The sequence below is a fragment of the Lepidochelys kempii genome, chromosome 21, assembly GCF_965140265.1.
Source record: "Lepidochelys kempii isolate rLepKem1 chromosome 21, rLepKem1.hap2, whole genome shotgun sequence".
Classification (NCBI taxonomy): domain Eukaryota; kingdom Metazoa; phylum Chordata; order Testudines; family Cheloniidae; genus Lepidochelys; species Lepidochelys kempii.
Window position 1 is genome coordinate 10,748,349 of NC_133276.1, and position 19,155 is coordinate 10,767,503.

Consider the following 19,155-nt stretch of genomic DNA (forward strand, 5'->3'; position numbering starts at 1 on the left):
CCACAAGTGTTATTTTTAAATTTTTCCCCTCCTCCAAGAAATTTGAAAGTAAGAGCTCTATCCCTACTCATTTTTGTTATTTTCTATTTTTACCACAGATTCTAGGGCAATTAAAACTAACAATTTTGAAACAAACTCTGACATTAGCACAGTTCTGGGAATAAGATTGATCTGCTGTTGCAGAGGCAGGAGAAAGAAAGCAGGAACACAAACATATTACAGGTTTCAGAGTAGCAGCCGTGTTAGTCTGTATTCGCAAAAAGAAAAGGAGTACTTGTGGCACCTTAGAGACTAACAAATTTATTTGAGCATAAGCTTTCGTGAGCTACAGCTCACTTCATCGGATGCATTCAGCGGAAAATACAGTATCACCTCGCTCTCTGTCTCAAAAAACCCTACTACCCCAATGGCTACAGTTTTTTTCTCTAATTTGTTATTAATCAAACAGGCAGATATGGGGATTATTACAAGAATCAAAAGATGAGTAAGGAAGAGTTAAAACGGGAGGCTACAACTGGTCATACTGAAAGGTCAACTGTCAGGCTGAAAGGATGTTCCCCCTGGAGTTCCTCAAGGATCAGTCTAGGGACCAGTCTTATTCAATATTTTTATTAATTGCCTTGGCACAAAAAGTGGGAGTGTGCAAACAAAATCTGCAGATGACACAAAGTTGAGAGGTATTGCCAATATGGAGGAGGACTGGAATATCATACAAGAAGATTTGGACGACCTTGAAAACTAGAGTAATAGAAATGGGATGAAACTTAATAGTTCCAAATGCAAGATCATGCACTTAGGGACTGACAACAAGAATTCTTGCTATAAGCTGGGGACGTATCAGTTAGAAGCAACCGACGAGGAGAAAGTTCAGGGCATATCGGTCGATCACAGGATGACTAAGAGCTGCTAATGTGATATGGCTGTGAAAAAAGCCTATGCAATCCTAGGATGCATCAAGCAAGATATTTCCAGCAGAGATAGGGAGATGTTATTACCATTAGACAAGGCACTGATGAGATCTTATCTGGAATACTGTGTGCAATTCTGGTCTCTCATGTTAAAAAAAAAATGAACTCAAACTGGAACAGGTTCAGATAAGAGCTACTAGGATGATCAGACGAATGGAGAACCTACCTTAGGAAAGGAGCCTGGCTTGTTTAGCCTAACAAAATGAAGGCTGAGGGGAGATATGATTGCTCTTTGTAAATATATCAGAGAAATAAACACCAGGGAGCGAGAGAGTTATTTAAGTTAATGGTCAAGGTTGGCATAAGAACAAATGAATACAAATTGGCCATCTACAGGAATCTAACCATCAGAGGAGTTTCAGAGTAGCAGCCGTGTTAGTCTGTATTCGCAAAAAGAAAAGGAGGACTTGTGGCACCTTAGAGACTAACCAATTTATTTGAGCATAAGCTCAGAGGAGTGAAGTTCTGGATCAGCCTTCCAAGGGAAGTCGTGGGGGTAAAACTCCTAATTGGATGCAAGACTGAGCTTGATAAATTTATGAGTGGATGGTATGATGAGATTACCTACAATGGCCTATGGCCCACCTGCGATTGCTATAAGCAAATATCTCAGAGGGCCGGAGATGGGACACTAGAGGGGGAGGGATCTGAGTTACTACAGACAGTGCTTTCCCAGGTGGCTAGCAGGTGGGTCTTGCCACATGCTCAAGGTCTAAATGATTGCCATATTTGGGGTTGAGAAGGAATTTTTCCCCAGGTCAGACTGGCAGAGCCCTAGGCAGTTTTCACCTTCCTCAGCAGCAGGGGGCACAAGTCATTTTCTGGTTTGAACTAGAATAAATGGTGAACTCTCTGTAACATGTTTCAGAGTAACAGCCGTGTTAGTCTGTATTCGCAAAAAGAAAAGGAGGACTTGTGGCACCTTAGAGACTAACCAATTTATTAGAGCATAAGCTTTCGTGAGCTACAGCTCACTTCCTCAGATGCATATCGTGGAAACTGCAGCAGGCTTTATATATACACAGAGAATATGAAACAATACCTATTCCCACCCCACTGTCCTGCTGGTAATAGCTTATCTAAAGTGATTTCCAGCACAAATCCAGGTTTTCTCACCCTCCACCCCCCCACACAAATTCCACACACCCCCACACAAACCAGCAGGAGAGTGAATTTGTGTGGGGGGGTGGAGGGTGAGAAAACCTGGATTTGTGCTGGAAATCACTTTAGATAAGCTATTACCAGCAGGACAGTGGGGTGGGAATAGGTATTGTTTCATATTCTCTGTGTATATATAAAGCCTGCTGCAGTTTCCACGATATGCATCTGAGGAAGTGAGCTGTAGCTCACGAAAGCTTATGCTCTAATAAATTGGTTAGTCTCTAAGGTGCCACAAGTCCTCCTTTTCTTTCTCTGTAACATGAAGTCTTTAAATCAAGATTTGAGGACATCAGTATATTAACCAGAGGTTATGGGCCTATTACAGGTGTGGGTAGGTGAGGTTCCATGGGCTACAATGTGCAGGAGATTAAACTACATGATCACGATGGTCCCGTCTGGCCTTAAAGTCTATGAGCTATTTTCTAAACAAAACAACCCCTCTCCCCCATTGACCAGGAAAGGCAGGCCAAATGTTTGATCTAAACTACCTGACAACATCCTAATAGACTTAATCATTACCTTCCTCAGAAATACATAAACAAATGGCAAAAACATCCTAGTATCATCACACCATGGTGTCCTACATGATCAAAGTATAAGCAGTTTCCATTTATGCACTGAGATTCCCACATTAAAGAGGGAAAGTCTAGCCTTCTACTATCTGTGATTAATTCTCTATTACAGTCAGTGCAATTTAAAGATGTAGTCTACATTAATCTAATCTATATCAACTACATAAACCCTATCCATCCATACCAGTATTTATATGGCCCAGTATATAAACTGTGTTACTAATTTTATGAATATTCTAAACCTAAATGAAAAAAACAGACAAAACTTTGTTGGGCTTAAGTTGACGTGTCTTTTATTGTCTTTACATGTCTTTGTAATATCAAAATGGATAACCAATAAACTGCCACATTCAGAAGCAGTTTTATTACATAATACAGCAAACTGACTTCGATACTGCATACCTTTTAAAAAGTGCACCATTGGCACCATTTTAGAAGATGGGCCAGTTTTAGAACAGATAACATATTACATATGCACACAGAGAAACAGTACTTGATCAGTCTGTTTTCTGTACCATCTAGCACAGTGGTCCCCAAATGGTGAAGTGGACCCCCTTGGGGGGCATGGAGGAACATTCGGGGGGGAGGGGAGCGCAGCAAAGCCTGGGCCAGTCCAGATGTGGGGCAGGAGGTGCCACCCAGCCCCGCTCTGCCCTCAGCTGTTCCAGCCCCGCTCCTGGCTGCAGCTCCGCTCCCAGCCCCACCCCCAGCTGCAGCGCTGGCTCCCGGCTGCACCCCCGCTGCTGGCTGCCGGCCTCCAGCCCCGCCTCACAGCTGCAGCCCCCCAGCTCACGGCCTCCTGCTCCCAACAGTGGCGGGGGGCAGGGGTGCATGAGGTAAAAAGTTTGAGGACCACTGATCGAGCAAGTGGATTTTGTAGCATTATTTTCCAACTATCATTTTCAACTATCAACTCTTAATCTGGCCTTAATGTTGAATTTGTTTAAAAATACATCATTCTAAATCTTTTGTGTTATAAATATTTTCAGTCCACCTTAAAAAAAAAAATCAGACCTTCACAAGAACTGTTCTATTCTGCTCATGAGAATTATCTTATGTCTACACCTATTATGCATCCAGAATGTTCCTGAAGTGCTTTGCAAATTTTACTAAGTGAACATAAGGATCATATAATACATACACACATGAACGGTCATTTTGTCCATCATACAAGCATGGCCACCTTTGGTCAAATGGTTAACCCAGTGCACAATAATTTAGTGTAAGAAGTCAACACAACATCCATTTTTCAACTATAGTATAATACATTGAAATAGGAAGAATATAATTATTAAAGTTTGCATTTGGTCAGCCTGGGGCAGCTAATGGCTTCACCTGCCAAGTTTATAATCCAGTAATATACTATCACTAAAAGTCTTACTCCACTGTCTCTCGTTACACTGGTGGTTTCTGTTATTCAGATTTTTTTCAAAATAATCCTGTGAGAAAGTATTATACTTACTTTACCAAAAAAAACAACCAGGCAGAGAAGTGAAGTGAGCTCCATACCACACAGCAAGCCAGTGGCAAAGGTGGAAACAGAACCCAGGAGTCCTGACTCCCCAGATTCCTACTCTAACCACAGCATGTTCTAGAAGCAATAGTCATGAAGTACTAGCATCAGACAAAAGTACCTTTTGGAAACGTCCTAAAATTCACCAAGCATTTCAGTATACCTCCAACAGTGTGATGAAAATTTATTCCCATTGTTGCATTATATTTAAAAATACTCAAATATATTTGAAATCTACAAAATGAAGAGAAAGTTTATTTTAAAAAAGTATATAATAGCTATGCAGCCATTACACATGCTAGTTTTACTAGCAAAGTTCATTAGTGTTTCTGCAACAGAGATGAGGTGCGATTTTCACCAAGTTCAGCTAAAAATAGAATAGAATGTTTAAAAAAAATAAACGGAGTCTCTGAAATCTGCCTGAAAGCAGTGATAAAGACAGGGCACTGTTTTTCAGAAATACAGTAAAAATTGAAGAGAAGATGAATTGTTCAGTTCTTTCAATTGCAGTATTGTCTCTGTGCGTTTGTATAGGGACTCGTACAATGTACCTTATATCTTGTTTGGAGCCTCTGGGGCTACAGCAAGAACAATCCAAAATAATTTCTTTCCTCCATGACCCCAGGGTTTCTTCCTGTTCCTCTACCTCCCTTATGTACCGCAATGAACCTTGGGTCCATCACTGGTGAAACATATTTCAATGGTTCCTTAGAGGGTACCTTTAAAAGAGAGCAACCACCTTCTCAGCCAAGCATTTTGTATTAGGCTTAAGCATTGTGGATGTTAATCTTTCCTCACTATTCTTGTTAGTAAGACATTCGTAAGGAGATGGTCACTTACTAGAACCTCTTGCCAGGGGCACATCCTGGAGACAGTCCTTATGGTTCCTTTTGGAGAAGACCTTGCAGGCATCACAGCTCATGGCAAAGTGCCCTTCTCTGAAGCATAAAAAGGTACTTATGCGAATCCAAAGAAGGGAAAGTAGCAAGACAACATCTTAGGCAAGGTCCAAGCCAACTCAAAACCAGAAAAAATTCAACCAAATAAGTGAAAATTATTAAACTAAAATTAAAGCATGTACAATACTCAAATTACAGTTACTTAACGTACTACTTACAACTTCCCTATACAAAACTAACATGACTGAAAAGGAGAGGCTGGTTTCTATGACTACTTTGGCAGGCAAAAACAGGGGAATTGAGAGATGTTAGAGAGGAGAAGGATCAATTCTCAGTTTATACATTGTAGCTATTGAGGAAGTTCCAGGGTCCTCTCAACTACAGCTCAAAACAAAAAACTCACTGTTCACTGCTTAGTCACGGCTAAGCATGTGACTTTTACAGTGTGGCTTCATGGAGGTAACTTTATGAAGGATACCTGGGAGTTATCAGCATGGAGATTTAGTTAAAGCTATGTGAGTAGACAGTAACCAAAAGATATTTTGGCGATGCACTTTCCAGACATTCAGGAAAAGCCAGTCCTTGCCCTGTGGTGCTCACAGTCTAAGGACAGACAGGCAAGTAGACATACTTGATAAGACATGACAGAGGGAAGGCAGACAAGATATCAAGCAGCAGGATTTATCATTACCAAACTCATGAATGGCAATCAAAAGCTAATCCAGTTCCACTCCACATTGGCTACCTCCGCTATTTCTATTAGAACTTGCCACGAAACGTGAAGTCTTGAGATCAGTTCGGTGTTTCTCAATGACCGGCCCATGGACCAGCACAAGTCCCTGAGATCACCCTGACACAGTTTAGGAAGGCAGGAAGCCAGTCCCTGGGATCAAAAAGGTTGAGAAACAATGAGTTATATAAATAGTTGTTGCCATCTGAACCCCCAACCATTTCAAATCATTTCACATTTTACCACTATTTATCAGTGCATAGATTTCAAGGAACAGCTATGCTTCCTATAGTCTCAGGGTGGATCTATTTAAATCAAAGTGATTTAAACTGCCAAGTTTAATCTGGTTTTGCATTTGTACTTTTTAGTTTCCTAAAGAAAGTTAGTTCTCATTGGTTGATAACCATTAAAACATGTTAATCTGTAACTAAATATTGCCTTTACACTAAGAGCTAGTCTACATTACCCGCTGGATCGACCGGCAGCGATCGATCCAGCAGGTGTCGATTTATCATGTCTAGTCTAGCTGCGATAAATTGACCGAGCGCTCTCCCGTCGACTCCGGTACCCCACCAGGGCGAGAGGGGAAGGTGGAATTGACAGGAGAGCGTCAGCCATCGACTTACGGCAGTGAAGACACCACGTTAGGTAGATCTAAGTACATCGACTTCAGCTACGTTATTCACATAGCTGAAGTTGTGTAACTTAGATCAACACTACCCCCACAGTGTAGACCAGGCCTAAATTTGCTGTTGATTTTTGGTAACACATTTAAGCATTAAATAATTTAATTTCCATTCATTGTCTTAATTTTTAAATATTGTACTGTGCTAGAAATGGTGAATGATGCATTTCTTGTTTATTAGATAATGATAATTTTTTTACTTGTGATTTGTATCAAGCTCTAGTTAGACGGAAATTCAAATTCAATTAAAAATACACAAAAACTACATTTCAAAGTGTTTTAAAATTAGTTAAATAAAGCTACCTTACATGTGCTGGATAAATAAGAAGGAAGTTTTAAATGGAGAACATGTTTTGATAAACTAACTGTTGTATTAAGAAAAGAAAGTATCATCTATAGTCAGTGAATTGAACTCTTTCTGGTCATGATGTCCTTCAAGATTTTAGAACTAGTAGATCTCATCCTCTCAAACCTACTTTTATGTATAGATTGGGAGAGGAAACAAGCTCTTCTGTTTTTTCAATGCCCACTGGTTTCTTAACTCTTTACTAACTTTTTTTTTTTCAAACAGAAATTGTGAAGTCTACACTGTACAGAGATATGAGCCTATATGTGCAAGAAGAAACATGAGCCAACTCATTAGGACTCAGAAAATAAACCAAGCACCAGTAATTTGTTTTTTAACTGTGACTAGATAGGAGTCTCTTATCCCACTGAATTCTGCAACCTCACATAATATTCTCAAAACAGTTTCAGAGTGCATTATTCTCTGTAACTCAAAGACAATTAAAAAGGGCCAAACTATATTATAAATACATACAGAATTTTAAGAGTTTACCAGACACCTACTAGCCTGAGGATTAAACCTGCCAACCAGGGTGAGAAAGACCTGCAATTTAAAGAAATACAAGTTTTGTCCATTTACGATACACTGTATTTAGTTGTAACATTAAAATTTTCTATTCAATAAAGTTTAAAAGTTGTTGTTTTTCTTGGGGTTTTCATACCCTTCTTTCCCTTCCTGGCTTTACTTCCACTTTCTTCCCTATATTCAATTATGGTTCATCCTTCCCTACATTGCTTTCAGTGTCTATTTCATCTTTACTTCCTCTCCATACATTCTGGACCCTATATTTTCTGTCTTCCACAAGTTCTCTGTCAATCTCTTACTTTACACATATCCCACCAACTTTACCCCTCCTCTTTTTCTCCCACACAACCATATTCGCACCCCACAAGCATTTCCGCAGATTCAAGAAGACAACGTTGCTTCAGTTCACACACAGTTCAATTTAGGAAGGTAACCTTACAACCATACAGTCTAGAAACCACTTCTTTTTTTTAGATGAAAGCTTATATTTTCTTGGAAACTTACTACATGCCATGGGGAAGTGGATTTTAAGTCTAGATATAGATATAGTGCAGATGCAATACTGTATTAGCAAAACATGTTGGGTATTTTTATTTTGCTTTCACAGAAACCTTTTATGTAGTTGAAGGAAATATAAACAATAGTCAAGTTAAGCCTTTAGAGCAATGATTCTCAGACTATGGTCTGCGGAAAGCTGGCTGATCACATGATGCTGGCTTTCCTTATTTCCAGCTACTGAATAACATTAAAGATAGCTGAACATATATTTAATACTTTCTAATATTATCCTTCCATGTAAGCAATTGCTGTAAGGATACCACAGGGATGTTATGTGATCATCAGTAAGCAGGGAGATGTTCATATGTATCTCTTAAAACACAACTCACCTTGTTAAGTTTGAGAACCTCTGTGTTAGAGTGCTTACCTGGCATTCTCTTTAGGAATGCTCTCTGAAGACTGGGTCTACTTTCATAGCTTTCCTCTTCATTCAACAGTAAACCGGAGAGCAGTAATACCCTGCTTTTTGCAAAACAAGCATTTCCTCCAAAATTCCCTCAATAATGAGCAATCTGTCTTCTGTTAGATGTCAAGCTGTAGCCACTCTAAGCCAAGGCCATAAAAAACCCATTAGAACCGAACATTTCTAACTGGTATTTTTATTAAAATATAGCACAAAGTTCCAGTAAGTGGTTTTCCATTCTACCGAAGTGAATTTGTGAAATTTTCTGGACCTCTGCCTCAAATTCTTATTGAAAAAACAGTCTAAGAAAATGTTTTGTTTTGTTTTTTTAAATACAACCAGCAGCAAAATTTTTAAAACCTATAAGATATCACAGGTGCCAAAATACAGTATTTCAAAGTTCTAGATTGGGTTATAAACTAAATTCAGGATTATATTGCTTCCTTTAACAGTTATTTAAATTTCTAAACTAGTCTCTTCTCTCACACACAGGCAGCAATCATCACAAGAATTTACTACCCTTAGTTTTTTCATCCTTTTCAGAGTACTTTTATGCTAACTATTGCTAGAAGGCTCTCTGAAAGCTGTTCAAAATCTCTTTGAAATAGCAATGTTGGGTTTTGTGTTGTTTTTTTTTGGGGGGGGGGGGATGAGGGGGGAGGGTATGCCAGACTTTTCTTTAAGGGGTTCTATTGTTTCACAAAGAACAGGAATACAATAAAAGGTTTTCTGTGCTCTGAGCCAATTTAAGAAGTTTATTCTTTTTTATTTGTACTTCTGGTTTTCTTTTTAAATTAATTATTCCTTCACTACTTGTAGAGTAATTTTTGTAGCAGAAATGTGTTATCTAAAATTTGGGTATGGAAAACAGAATATGTGGAGGAAGAATGTATTCAATTTCTAACACAACCTCATTTAAGTAGCCTGTCCTAACACTAACTTTTCAATAATAGAGCTTTTAAAAAAAGAAGATACCTAGTCTGTATACAATTTATTGAAAAGTGGTTTGTTTCAAGATAGGCCACTTAAAGTAGTATACTAGGGATGTGAGATTCTGTTTCATCTATCCATTAGACTAGGAGTTCTCACCCTTTACGAAAACACCTTAGAGGGGTGTTGTTCCACCCTCATGCCCTCCCTGCAACATACACACTTGGAGCCCCTCACCACCCCTTACAATAGTGAGAAGGATACTGCCTGGTATGTGGGACTACAAAGCCACTCAAATTTGGCCCATCTGTCCCTCCATCATGACAGGCAGGCACAGGTGTGCCCAGAGATATTCTCAAAGCAGAGGTATGGTGAGGTTGCAAGGTAGGACAGAACAGGTGTAGGGGGAGCAGGACCTAAACTCTTGTTTTGTAACTGACTAAATGTCAAGTTGGCAGCAAACCGGTGGTAGCCCACTCAACAGGGGCTGGATACCCAACCCCACTTCTCCAATCCCCAGGGAGGGGTGGGAAGGACCCCCGAGAACTGGTCCCAGCTCAGAGACCCCAGTAGGCCCTATGGAGGGTTGGCACTGCCAGCCCCCCATCATACAGCGAGGCAGCCAAGGAAAGCAAAGTCCTCAAGGTTGTGCCGGAGCTACTGCTGCTCGGCAGGCCTGGCCTGCACCACCTGCCAGAGGTGTAACTGCACCTGGGTAAAGTGTGAGGCCAGCAGGACCAAGTGCAAGCAGCAGCAATTGGCATGGAGCCGGTGCGGTGAGACCACCAAGGAGTCCTGCTGTGATCCACATGGGTTCTCAGCCCTGTTGTCCTCCTCATCCATTTCCATAACTCCCTCCCACCCCCCTAGGCTACGCTAGGCTTCGCAGGGGGCCAAGCAGGTCAAATTTGTGTGGTGTTACAACCCCACATGCCAGGTTGCAATACCATTTGCTCAAATTTGCCCTGGCTGCCCCACTATTGGTGATGGGGTGGGAGGGCTGGGCCAAATGTCAATGAATGGCATTATTGAAACCTTGTTGTGCCCCCCCACACCAAGTTGAGAACTTCCGTGCTAAGTGATTTTACTGTTTTGATCTCACACACTTCCTGTATATTAATAGTGGTTGGAATTAAATCCATAAAAGGACGGACATTGAGAATACAAATTCTCATTTCTCCAGAGCCCCACACACTGCCTTCTGTAACACAACTATGACAAGAAACAATCAGGCAGGGTTCAGTGGCCAGTCCTGAACTCTTAATTTTTTTTGTTTTTGAAAGCCAGAGTCAGAACTTTGCTAGACCTTATCTATACAGTGAAGTTACACCAGTTTAACTTAAATGGGGTTTTCAACCTCTTATTTTGGTGTAAGAGTAGCTTCTTTCAGTTTAACCTACGTTGATTCCTCATCAACTTAAACTACACTGAAAGAAGCCTGGTTTTAAACCAAAACAGTAAGAACATCCACACAACCATTAGCATCAATTTGCTAAACCAGTTTTTAAATAAATAATCAAACCTTAAATCAAATCAGTTCATCTTTCTCAGGTTGTCAAACCCTTAAAATACAGTCGTTTTGTGTAATCAAGGTCAAAACAGCTGTGAACTGATCAGTAATAGGAAAGAAGTTCCATCTCTGGTAGTATTCCAAATTCAACTGTAGTAATGTTCAAACTGACAACCTGTCAAAAGCTGATATTTGTCGATGGCAAGCATATGATCTGTGTTTGCATGTTTAGTCATACTACAATACAGACATTACAATGAAAATGTACCTAAACACACCTATCTAGAAATGCTTATGAAAAAGTTATCATATACTGTATGCCTAATCAACTGTGTAAAACTGCTCCAGGAAGTGTTATTTTCATAATTAGACCCAGCATCATTGCACCACAAAGCAACCTCTGAAACCACAAGGCTATATTTTTCCTTATACTTATTTTAAAATTGCGAAGTAGTTTCACAGAAATTGGTAAGACAGACCATTTTTTTTTGTCTAGACAAGTTTTTACATGCAAGTTTTAAATCACTGATTCTCAAACTTTTGTATTAGTGACCCCTTTCACATAGCAAGTCTCTGAGTGCGACCCCCGTTATAAATTAAAAACACTTTTTTTTATAAATTTAACACCATTATAAATGCTAGAGGCAAAGCAGGGTTTGGAGTGGAGGCTGACGTTGTGACCCCCCCCCCCATGTAATAACCTCGTGACCCCCTGAGGGGTCCCGACCCCCAGTTTGAGAACCCGTTTTATATCCTTCAGACCATTTATAACGGAAAAACTGATACACTTCACAATGACAGTACAACTATAATAAAGGCTCCTTCGCCACATTAAATAATAACCAAATAGCATGCTAATTAACTTTCCAGTGAACTATCTGCATTCCCTTCAGATTTCCTCTAGGTATAACTATGATAATCAGGAGAACAAAGACTTTGGTACAGCCACCATGGAACCAGGAAAACAGATCAAGTCAATATGATTCCAGTATGCTCACACAGGGGTATCTCTTGGTTTGTTTTAAATATTGTACCCCAAATAAGAAGTTTTGGGGCTTTTTAAGTGTTGAAAATCACATTTCTGGGCAAATTTGCTCCCTTTAGCTTTACAGACACAAGTGTTCTCTACAATATAATTGTTCTCAGGCAAACCAAATTCCCACTTCCTCCCAAGCCTCTCTAGACAGTGGTTTCTGGCAATGCACCAGTCCCATTTATCCCAGTTTCTTTTTATAAATCCAGGGTCATGTTTCCCTTCCCATCTCATGTGATGTGCTGGACTGACGCTCTGCCACTGTGGTTAGTGCAGCCCACTACCAAATCCTATCCCATACCATGCCACGCCAAGCCAAACCATAAGAGAGCATTTCACCCTTCTGTGTTTTAAACCTTTCATTCTGCATCTTTCTTTGATTTGCAGAGAAATCATGTTCACACCATCACTCAAAATTTTATCTTGCATTTTCTTAAATATGCTTTGCAAAATTTTTCTGTTACATTCAATCCATCAAATGCAACATAAACACTTTCAGAAGTCTAGATTTTGCACAAGGAGAAGAAGAAAAGTATGATCTGTGTTGGCTTGGCTTTATCTTTTCAGTTGTCCTTACTCTCAGAATCCTCCATCTTTCTGTTCTCAACCAAAATCTATTGTACCTTCCCACACTTCCAGTTTGCAAGACTGCAAAATAGAGAGCTAGCTATTTGACTGGCAAAATTAAAACCCTGTACGCTTCTCAAGTTATAGGGATAAAAGTGTTTACTCTTTCCAGCCAGCCATGTCAAGGACCTTAAATGTCTTGGCTCCTCACGCTCTGGGAACCCCCAATTCTTACCTTCCAAAAGAAGCACTACTCCCCCCCCCCCCCCAAACGTCTCACTCACAATTCCTTGTATCCTACTCTCTGGAGCTTCTGACACTTCTGAAGGTCTCTCAGCCTCTGCTCCTGTGGAGCCCACTATGTTTCCACAGACTTAACATTCAGCCTCCCCGGATCCCGCTGGTAACAGCGCCCCACTGCCTTTTCTTCCCACAACGAGCCACCCAAACAGCACCACCCCTTTGGCTCCCTCATTCTCTGACCAGGCCTCCCCCCCCCCACGCTGCTCCCAAGCACACACCTCGCCCCGATGCCCTACAGTACGGCCTCCTTCCCCCCGTCCCCCACACCCCTCACTCTCAACCCAGGCCAGCCCCGCCCCCATTCTACTTCCTCCCCATCCCCCCGCCTACTTCCGACCGCCCTCCCTCGAGCCCCTCTCTCTCTCACACCCACCCCCCATTTAGTGCCCCCCAACACCGCTCACCTCCTCCTCTCTCTCGTTGCGGAAGCACAGGCAGGCCGCCCGCTTCTTGTACCCGTCCCCGTCGTAGGTGCGAGTCTGGTTGGACTTGAGCTTCATCATCCTCCGTCCTGGGGAAGGGGGGGACCAGCGCGGGGGGCTGGGCTCCGGGGCGCTGAGAGGAGCGAGGGGCTGGGCTCTAAGGGGGGTAGGCCCAGGCGGGGGAGGAGGACACCGAGGATGGGGCGCGGCGGGGGGAGCAAGGCCTGGGCTCCAAGAGGCCCAGTGGGGAATAAGGGGGGCGCGGCGGCCCTGACCGGGGGGGGTGGGGGGGAGGAAGCCGCCGGTCTCCAGCAGCGGGGACTGAGGGGACCCGCCTCCCAGGAGAGTCTCTCACACGCCGGGAGCCTCCGCTACGCGCTGCTGACGCTGCCGCCTTTCGCCCGCCTCAGCCCCCACGCCAGCCCCGCCGCCGCCGCCAGCTCTCCGGCCGCCGCCGACGACGACCGCGACGCCATCTTGGGGCACGCTACGCAACCGGCGTACAGGCAGCGGGCGGGGGCGGCTGATGCGGCGGCAACGGCCGCTGCGCAACCGGCGTGAAGACTCGCCCCTCCGCTTCCAGAGCCAGCACGAGCTCTACGCCAGGCACGCGGGCTAGATCCACGCCGGGAATAGGGGTGGCCTTACGCAGTTTGCGGGCACGGTGGGGGTCGGCAGTCCGCTACTTACGCCAGTTGTGCAGGTAGGAAGGGCAAGCAAACGCTGGCCGCTTGGCGTAACTTTTTGGCCATGGCTGGCGGCGGTTTTACGCAAAACACCTGGCTTACCCAGAAAGAATACCGGTCTTGTAGAGAGAGCGCTACGCTTGTAGCGTAGCGCTGCGATAGTTCCATTGTAGCAGCCCTGAGCACTTGGAATGGGAGGGACAAAGGTGGCTTCAGCCAGCTGGGCTGGGGGAGGGGAACAGGACCTGGGGGGGACACTCCTCTGGGGGAGACCCTGCTCCTGCCTGTTAGGTACAGGCAGTGCTAGTCCTTTGGGGGCCTGAACCAGAAATATCTCCCCCCACCCCCGCAAACAGCATATGCTAAAACAGCAAATAGGGGGCCCCTGCCCACTTGCTTAGTCTGCTTATGCCCAGCACTGGCTCTGCTACTAGGTGGCTGCTGTTTGCTTGGGAAATTAAGAGGGAGGCAGCTGCTCGCAAGGCCCCTGTGCCTCGTTTGTTGGGGTGTAGGAATAAAAAAGGGGGGGAACAACCTGCTTTCAAGGGGGGAGGAAGAAGAACTAGCCCTAGCTCATGGGGTGTAGGAATAAAAAGGGGGGGGAACAACCTGCTTTCTAGGGGGGAGGAAGAACTAGCCCTAGCTCATAGGCCAAGAAAGGTGTCCAGTAACTCAAAAGGCAGCTGGGTTCCTGGTACATACATTGCTGCTTTCCATCTAGGAGCTCAAAGTACTGCACCCAGAACTTAATGAATTACAGGTGGAGCATAGGCGAGCCACTATACAATGGGGTTGGTTGCATATGTAGTTAGATATTTATAGCACACCAATCACTACTGAAACACATGCCTCCTACCTGCAGCTCCCAGAAAGGCTTCCCTGGCAACATCTGCATTAGGTGCCCTGTGCAACTGCAACTTACAGGGGGTGGTTTTGACCTATTACAAGTTAAGTCTTAAGTACTAGGCCTAACTTGTGGTAGAAAAATGCCCCCCATCTTAAAGACCAAATCCCAATTTTGGGACTACCACACCAGCTGCCCTTCTCTAGGGCAAAACAGATCACAAAGCCCAGCATGAAGTACATGACAGCTGGGCAGGGACAAAAGTATTCTTAGTGAAGGAGAGCCAGTAACAGAACAAAGTTCCTGATCTTAAGAGAATCCAGAGTCCAACCACCTTGGAAAGCTGAAAAACCTCCCTCCGAAAAAACAAACAAACCCAAACCTTTCCAGCATGAGAACGATACTTAGAAGACTAGGTGGGTGAGATAATATCTTGGGACCCACAGCCTATAACTACGCTGCATAACTCAGAGCACTGACACACCCATTTAGCAAATTAACCCCTACTTACAAAACAAATATGGGAGGGGCAGGGAAAAGAAGGAATTAAAGAAATCTGAAAAGTTCCCAAGACTCCATGAAGTCGACTAAGGATTTTGATATTGATTTTACATGGAAAACAGCCAGTTACTGTGCGGATGGGTGGCAGCATAAATCCCTAAAATAGATCATGGACAGTAGGTACAGCTAAATGTATGCTGAAGATGGTTTGAGTATAAGGACAAAACATTTCAGTAACATTGGTTAAAATAGAGGCAATTTTTCTGCTGTAGAGAACATCTCTCTCACTACTTCAGTAATAACTGAACTACACTTAACTGGAAGTAAAGGAGTTCATGCTAGCAGGGCCCCTGCTTTGAACAAGTGGGTCCTGCTAACAAGACACTTTCAGCAGAAAGTCCTTCTCTCTGGTCTGGCTGATGCTTTTGCTCAACTCCCATTGCAAAGCAGGAATTTGACAACTTTCAGGGCAGATTACAAGGCTCATCTGTTTACTGACAGTGGTGGAGGAGGGGTGAGGAAAAACAGCACTAGTATAACTCGTTTTTAAGAATTATTAGTGTTACGAAAATATTTTGGTATGTATTTTTTAATTTGTTTTTCCATGGGCAAAGCCTAGGCTAGGTTTAACAGAATAAAGAGTACTTTATTTCTGAACAGGTTGTTTTCTATCATCTAATTCATTTGTATGTCCTTTGACTATAAAGCTAAATTGGAAATAGGAAATATATTCACAGAATATCAGGGTTGGAAGGGACCTCAGGAGATCATCTAGTCCAATCCCCTGCTCAAAGCAGGACCAGTCCCCACTTTTTGTTCCAGATCAACTTAACAGCCCCCTCAAGGATTGAACTCACAACCCTGGGTTTAGCAGGCCAATGCTCAAACCACTGAGCTATCCCGGTGCAGTTCACTGTTTGCATGCTATTATGTTTCTCACAATTCTGTCAATTGCTTTACAAACATGAAACACTCAGTTAACTGATTATGAAAATTAACACCTTTGTACTTTTAACACCTTATTGTATTTTTACTGGAATAGGGCCTAGGGCTGCTGCAACAGTTCATCAGGACCCCATTGTGGTAGGTGCTAACTATAAAGAGTTCCTGTCCCACAATATTTACAATCTTAGAAAAAGATAAACATTTACACTTTTGAAGGTGGGATCCCCTCATTTGAAAGCTTCCCTGGCTAACTTTATCAGCATGAGCTGATAGTGTATAGGAAGCTAGCACAGACAGCCGTAAGACAGGGTTGATGTGTTCTCATGAGCTGTTTTACTGAGACAACAGAATGCTAGAGCACAAGTTAGAATTTCCTATTGTCTTTATGTCCTCATGTATTGCATTTCTGTAGTCTAGACAGAAAGTGACAAAGGTGTGTACGAGTAGGGGCAGGTCATGGTCTGCTAGGATAGGATGGAGGCTCCCAGCCAACAGGAGAGGACAGAACAGGGGTAGGCAAGCTATGGCATGCGAGCTGGTTTTCAGTGGCACTCAACATATAACTGCAATAATAGTTTAGTTATATATTATAGACTTATAGAAAGACCTTCTAAAAACGTTAAAGTATTACTGGCACGTGAAACCTTACATTACAGTGAATAAATGAAGACTCAGCACACCACTTCTGAAAGGTTGCTGACCCCTGTGATAGAAAGCATTACTTGTGCCACTTGAGAGTTTAGGGTCCCTGAGAAACCTAGAAGTCTTCTACTAACCTCCAATTGACCGATTGTAGGTATTTGCCTGTAACTGCAACAGCAGGTTTGTCATAGTACAGAAAAATTACACAGTACAGGAAAGCTCCAGATGGATTGGTGGCTTAGGGCAGGAGAGAGGTCCCCCAAGGATAGATTTGGGGAGGGTTGAACAAACCACCTGCACGGCAACAGCTCCTGTACCTCTCCTCTATCATGACAACTTGTACTAAGTTTTGTGACAGCGCTGAGTTGTTTTAAACTGTCACAACAAATCAATGCCCCCACTAGAGCCGGAGGAGGCTGAAATATTACAGCCCCCTTGCAAAGAGCTTTCCTATGCCCACCCCACCCTACTCTTAGTCAGATGCAGCTCGAGCCAGCTTGTAGCTCTCCATCAATAAACCTCTCATCCAAACACTAGATGGAAATCTCAATGACAAGTCTATTGAGCTCCTCCAAGGTCCCAAGGTGGAATTTAAGACTATCACTATCAGGAGGAAGACTGATAAGAAGGTTATTAGCACAGCACCAGGAAGTTCATTTTAATTGTCAGGGTGTTGAATCACTTCTTTCTAGTGCCTGTACTTCAAGGTCAGCCATCACTAGAGCATTCTGTTTATCAGTATTATTTTAGTATTTTTAGTGTTCATATTTAGTGTTTTTGTTTTAGTGCGATATTCATAAGCACTGGGATTTTGTACACGGGGAAATCTCAAAGTGACACTGCTCAGAGCTTAGATTAGAACAGTGGTTCTCAAACTGTGGGTCACGACCCTGTTATATCAGGGTAGCTAGGACCAGCGTTAAGACTTGCTGGGGTATAGGGCTACGCCCTCTGGCTCCAGGTTCAGCCTCACTTAAGGTCATGTAGCAATTTTTGTTGTCAGCAGGGGGTCACAGTGCAATGAAGTTTGAATCCCTTGAAAGGGGTTCAAGTGCAATTAAGTCTGTCACATGCAGCTAATGAAACAAGACCAAAGCTAGCTCTGAAAAGCTAGTGCATCTCTGATTAACTGCAGCCCAGACTAATGCTCAAGTTACCATTTGTGAAGTTACATTCCAGACATCAGCATCTCACAAGTAGTGGTACATTTAGATGAAGCAGAGAACACATTAGGTGAATAGGCCAGAAAAAATTGATCAGAGTCAGTTAAATAAGCATATGCACCTATCTAGCTAGCTAGTCTACAGTTAGAGAGAATGAGGTATCACAAAATAAAATGGGCATAGCATAGAGAGTTGATAAGATTCAGCAGCTGTTGACAGACTATCCCTTTGGATGGTACATGGCATGATTTTAATACACACTAAAAGAGGCAGACAATAACTATGCCTGTTACTGACTTAGAAGAGAAAACAAGCAGGACAATCATGTTAAACTACAGTAGTTACATAGCATCAGTAATCAATCCAGAAATATTAACCCATTGTTATTTATTATGCAACACCATGATTGGCTAGAAACAAGGAAAGATCAAATGCAACTATAATGACTGGAAATGTTTGTTTGCTAGGCAGGTATCTAGGCGATAAAGTGTATCATTAGATCCAGGGGTTAGGGAATCCATACTTTGCCATAATTTAATAGAAGTAACTTGGCTATATTGTGGTCTACAAACTTCAGTTAATGCAGCTGAAACTCTTGATTTAAAAAAAAAGAAAATCAATAAAAAATGGATATGGCTGCATTTGAATTAACTTTCCACAGGTGAAAATGACCACCTGCTATGACACTGATACTCTGTAGTTTTAGAAAATTCACCCTCATCTCTAAAAATACCTTCTTCACTGGGGTGTTTGTGGTGATTAATTTCTTAGCATCTAACTTCTGCAGTGTTAAGTTATAATATACTGTCAAAGCCATTCAGGTTAGCATTCTATTACACTATGTGACTATATCATATAAATTTGCATTAGGATGACATCTACTGATGTGACAGAGTATTGCATACAGGCCTAGCTCCAACTATCCAACAATCGATTTATCCAAATCATCAGACTCAGTCTTTTCAAGGAAACTCTTGAAGTGTTCTTGAGCTAAGACAGGTAAACTCTGCTAAAATACAGGAACTTTGGTTTCCGCCCCACTCCCCACTGTTCAACTGTGTGTATGAGCGTAACATAGCCACACTTTACAATTGTTTGATTTACCTGCAGGTAGCAGCTCATGAATTTGTTGATGACTCCAGTCAGTTAATCAGGTCCTTGATTTGCTCAGCACCTGAAAAACTTGCCCTTCATAACTGTGGTGTTTGCAACACAAAATTATGCAGCACATTGGAAGTTAAATTTACTT

The 19,155-nt window shown here is 42.5% G+C and overlaps 1 protein-coding gene across 2 annotated transcripts in view; it reads right to left on the minus strand.

Moving 5' to 3' along the window:
* Nucleotides 1–13,626, minus strand: part of NUDT3 (nudix hydrolase 3) — a 31,502-nt gene extending 17,876 nt beyond the window's left edge. The window contains exon 1 of one of the 2 annotated variants that reach the window (XM_073319863.1): nucleotides 13,108–13,626. In XM_073319863.1, coding sequence (XP_073175964.1) covers nucleotides 13,108–13,206 — 99 coding nt within the window. In that variant the 5' untranslated portion in view covers nucleotides 13,207–13,626. Of the gene's footprint in view, nucleotides 1–5,054; nucleotides 5,152–13,107 lie in introns of those variants that run through there. The other variant, XM_073319864.1, reaches the window with a different exon arrangement.
* Between the last annotated feature and the right edge of the window lie 5,529 nt (nucleotides 13,627–19,155).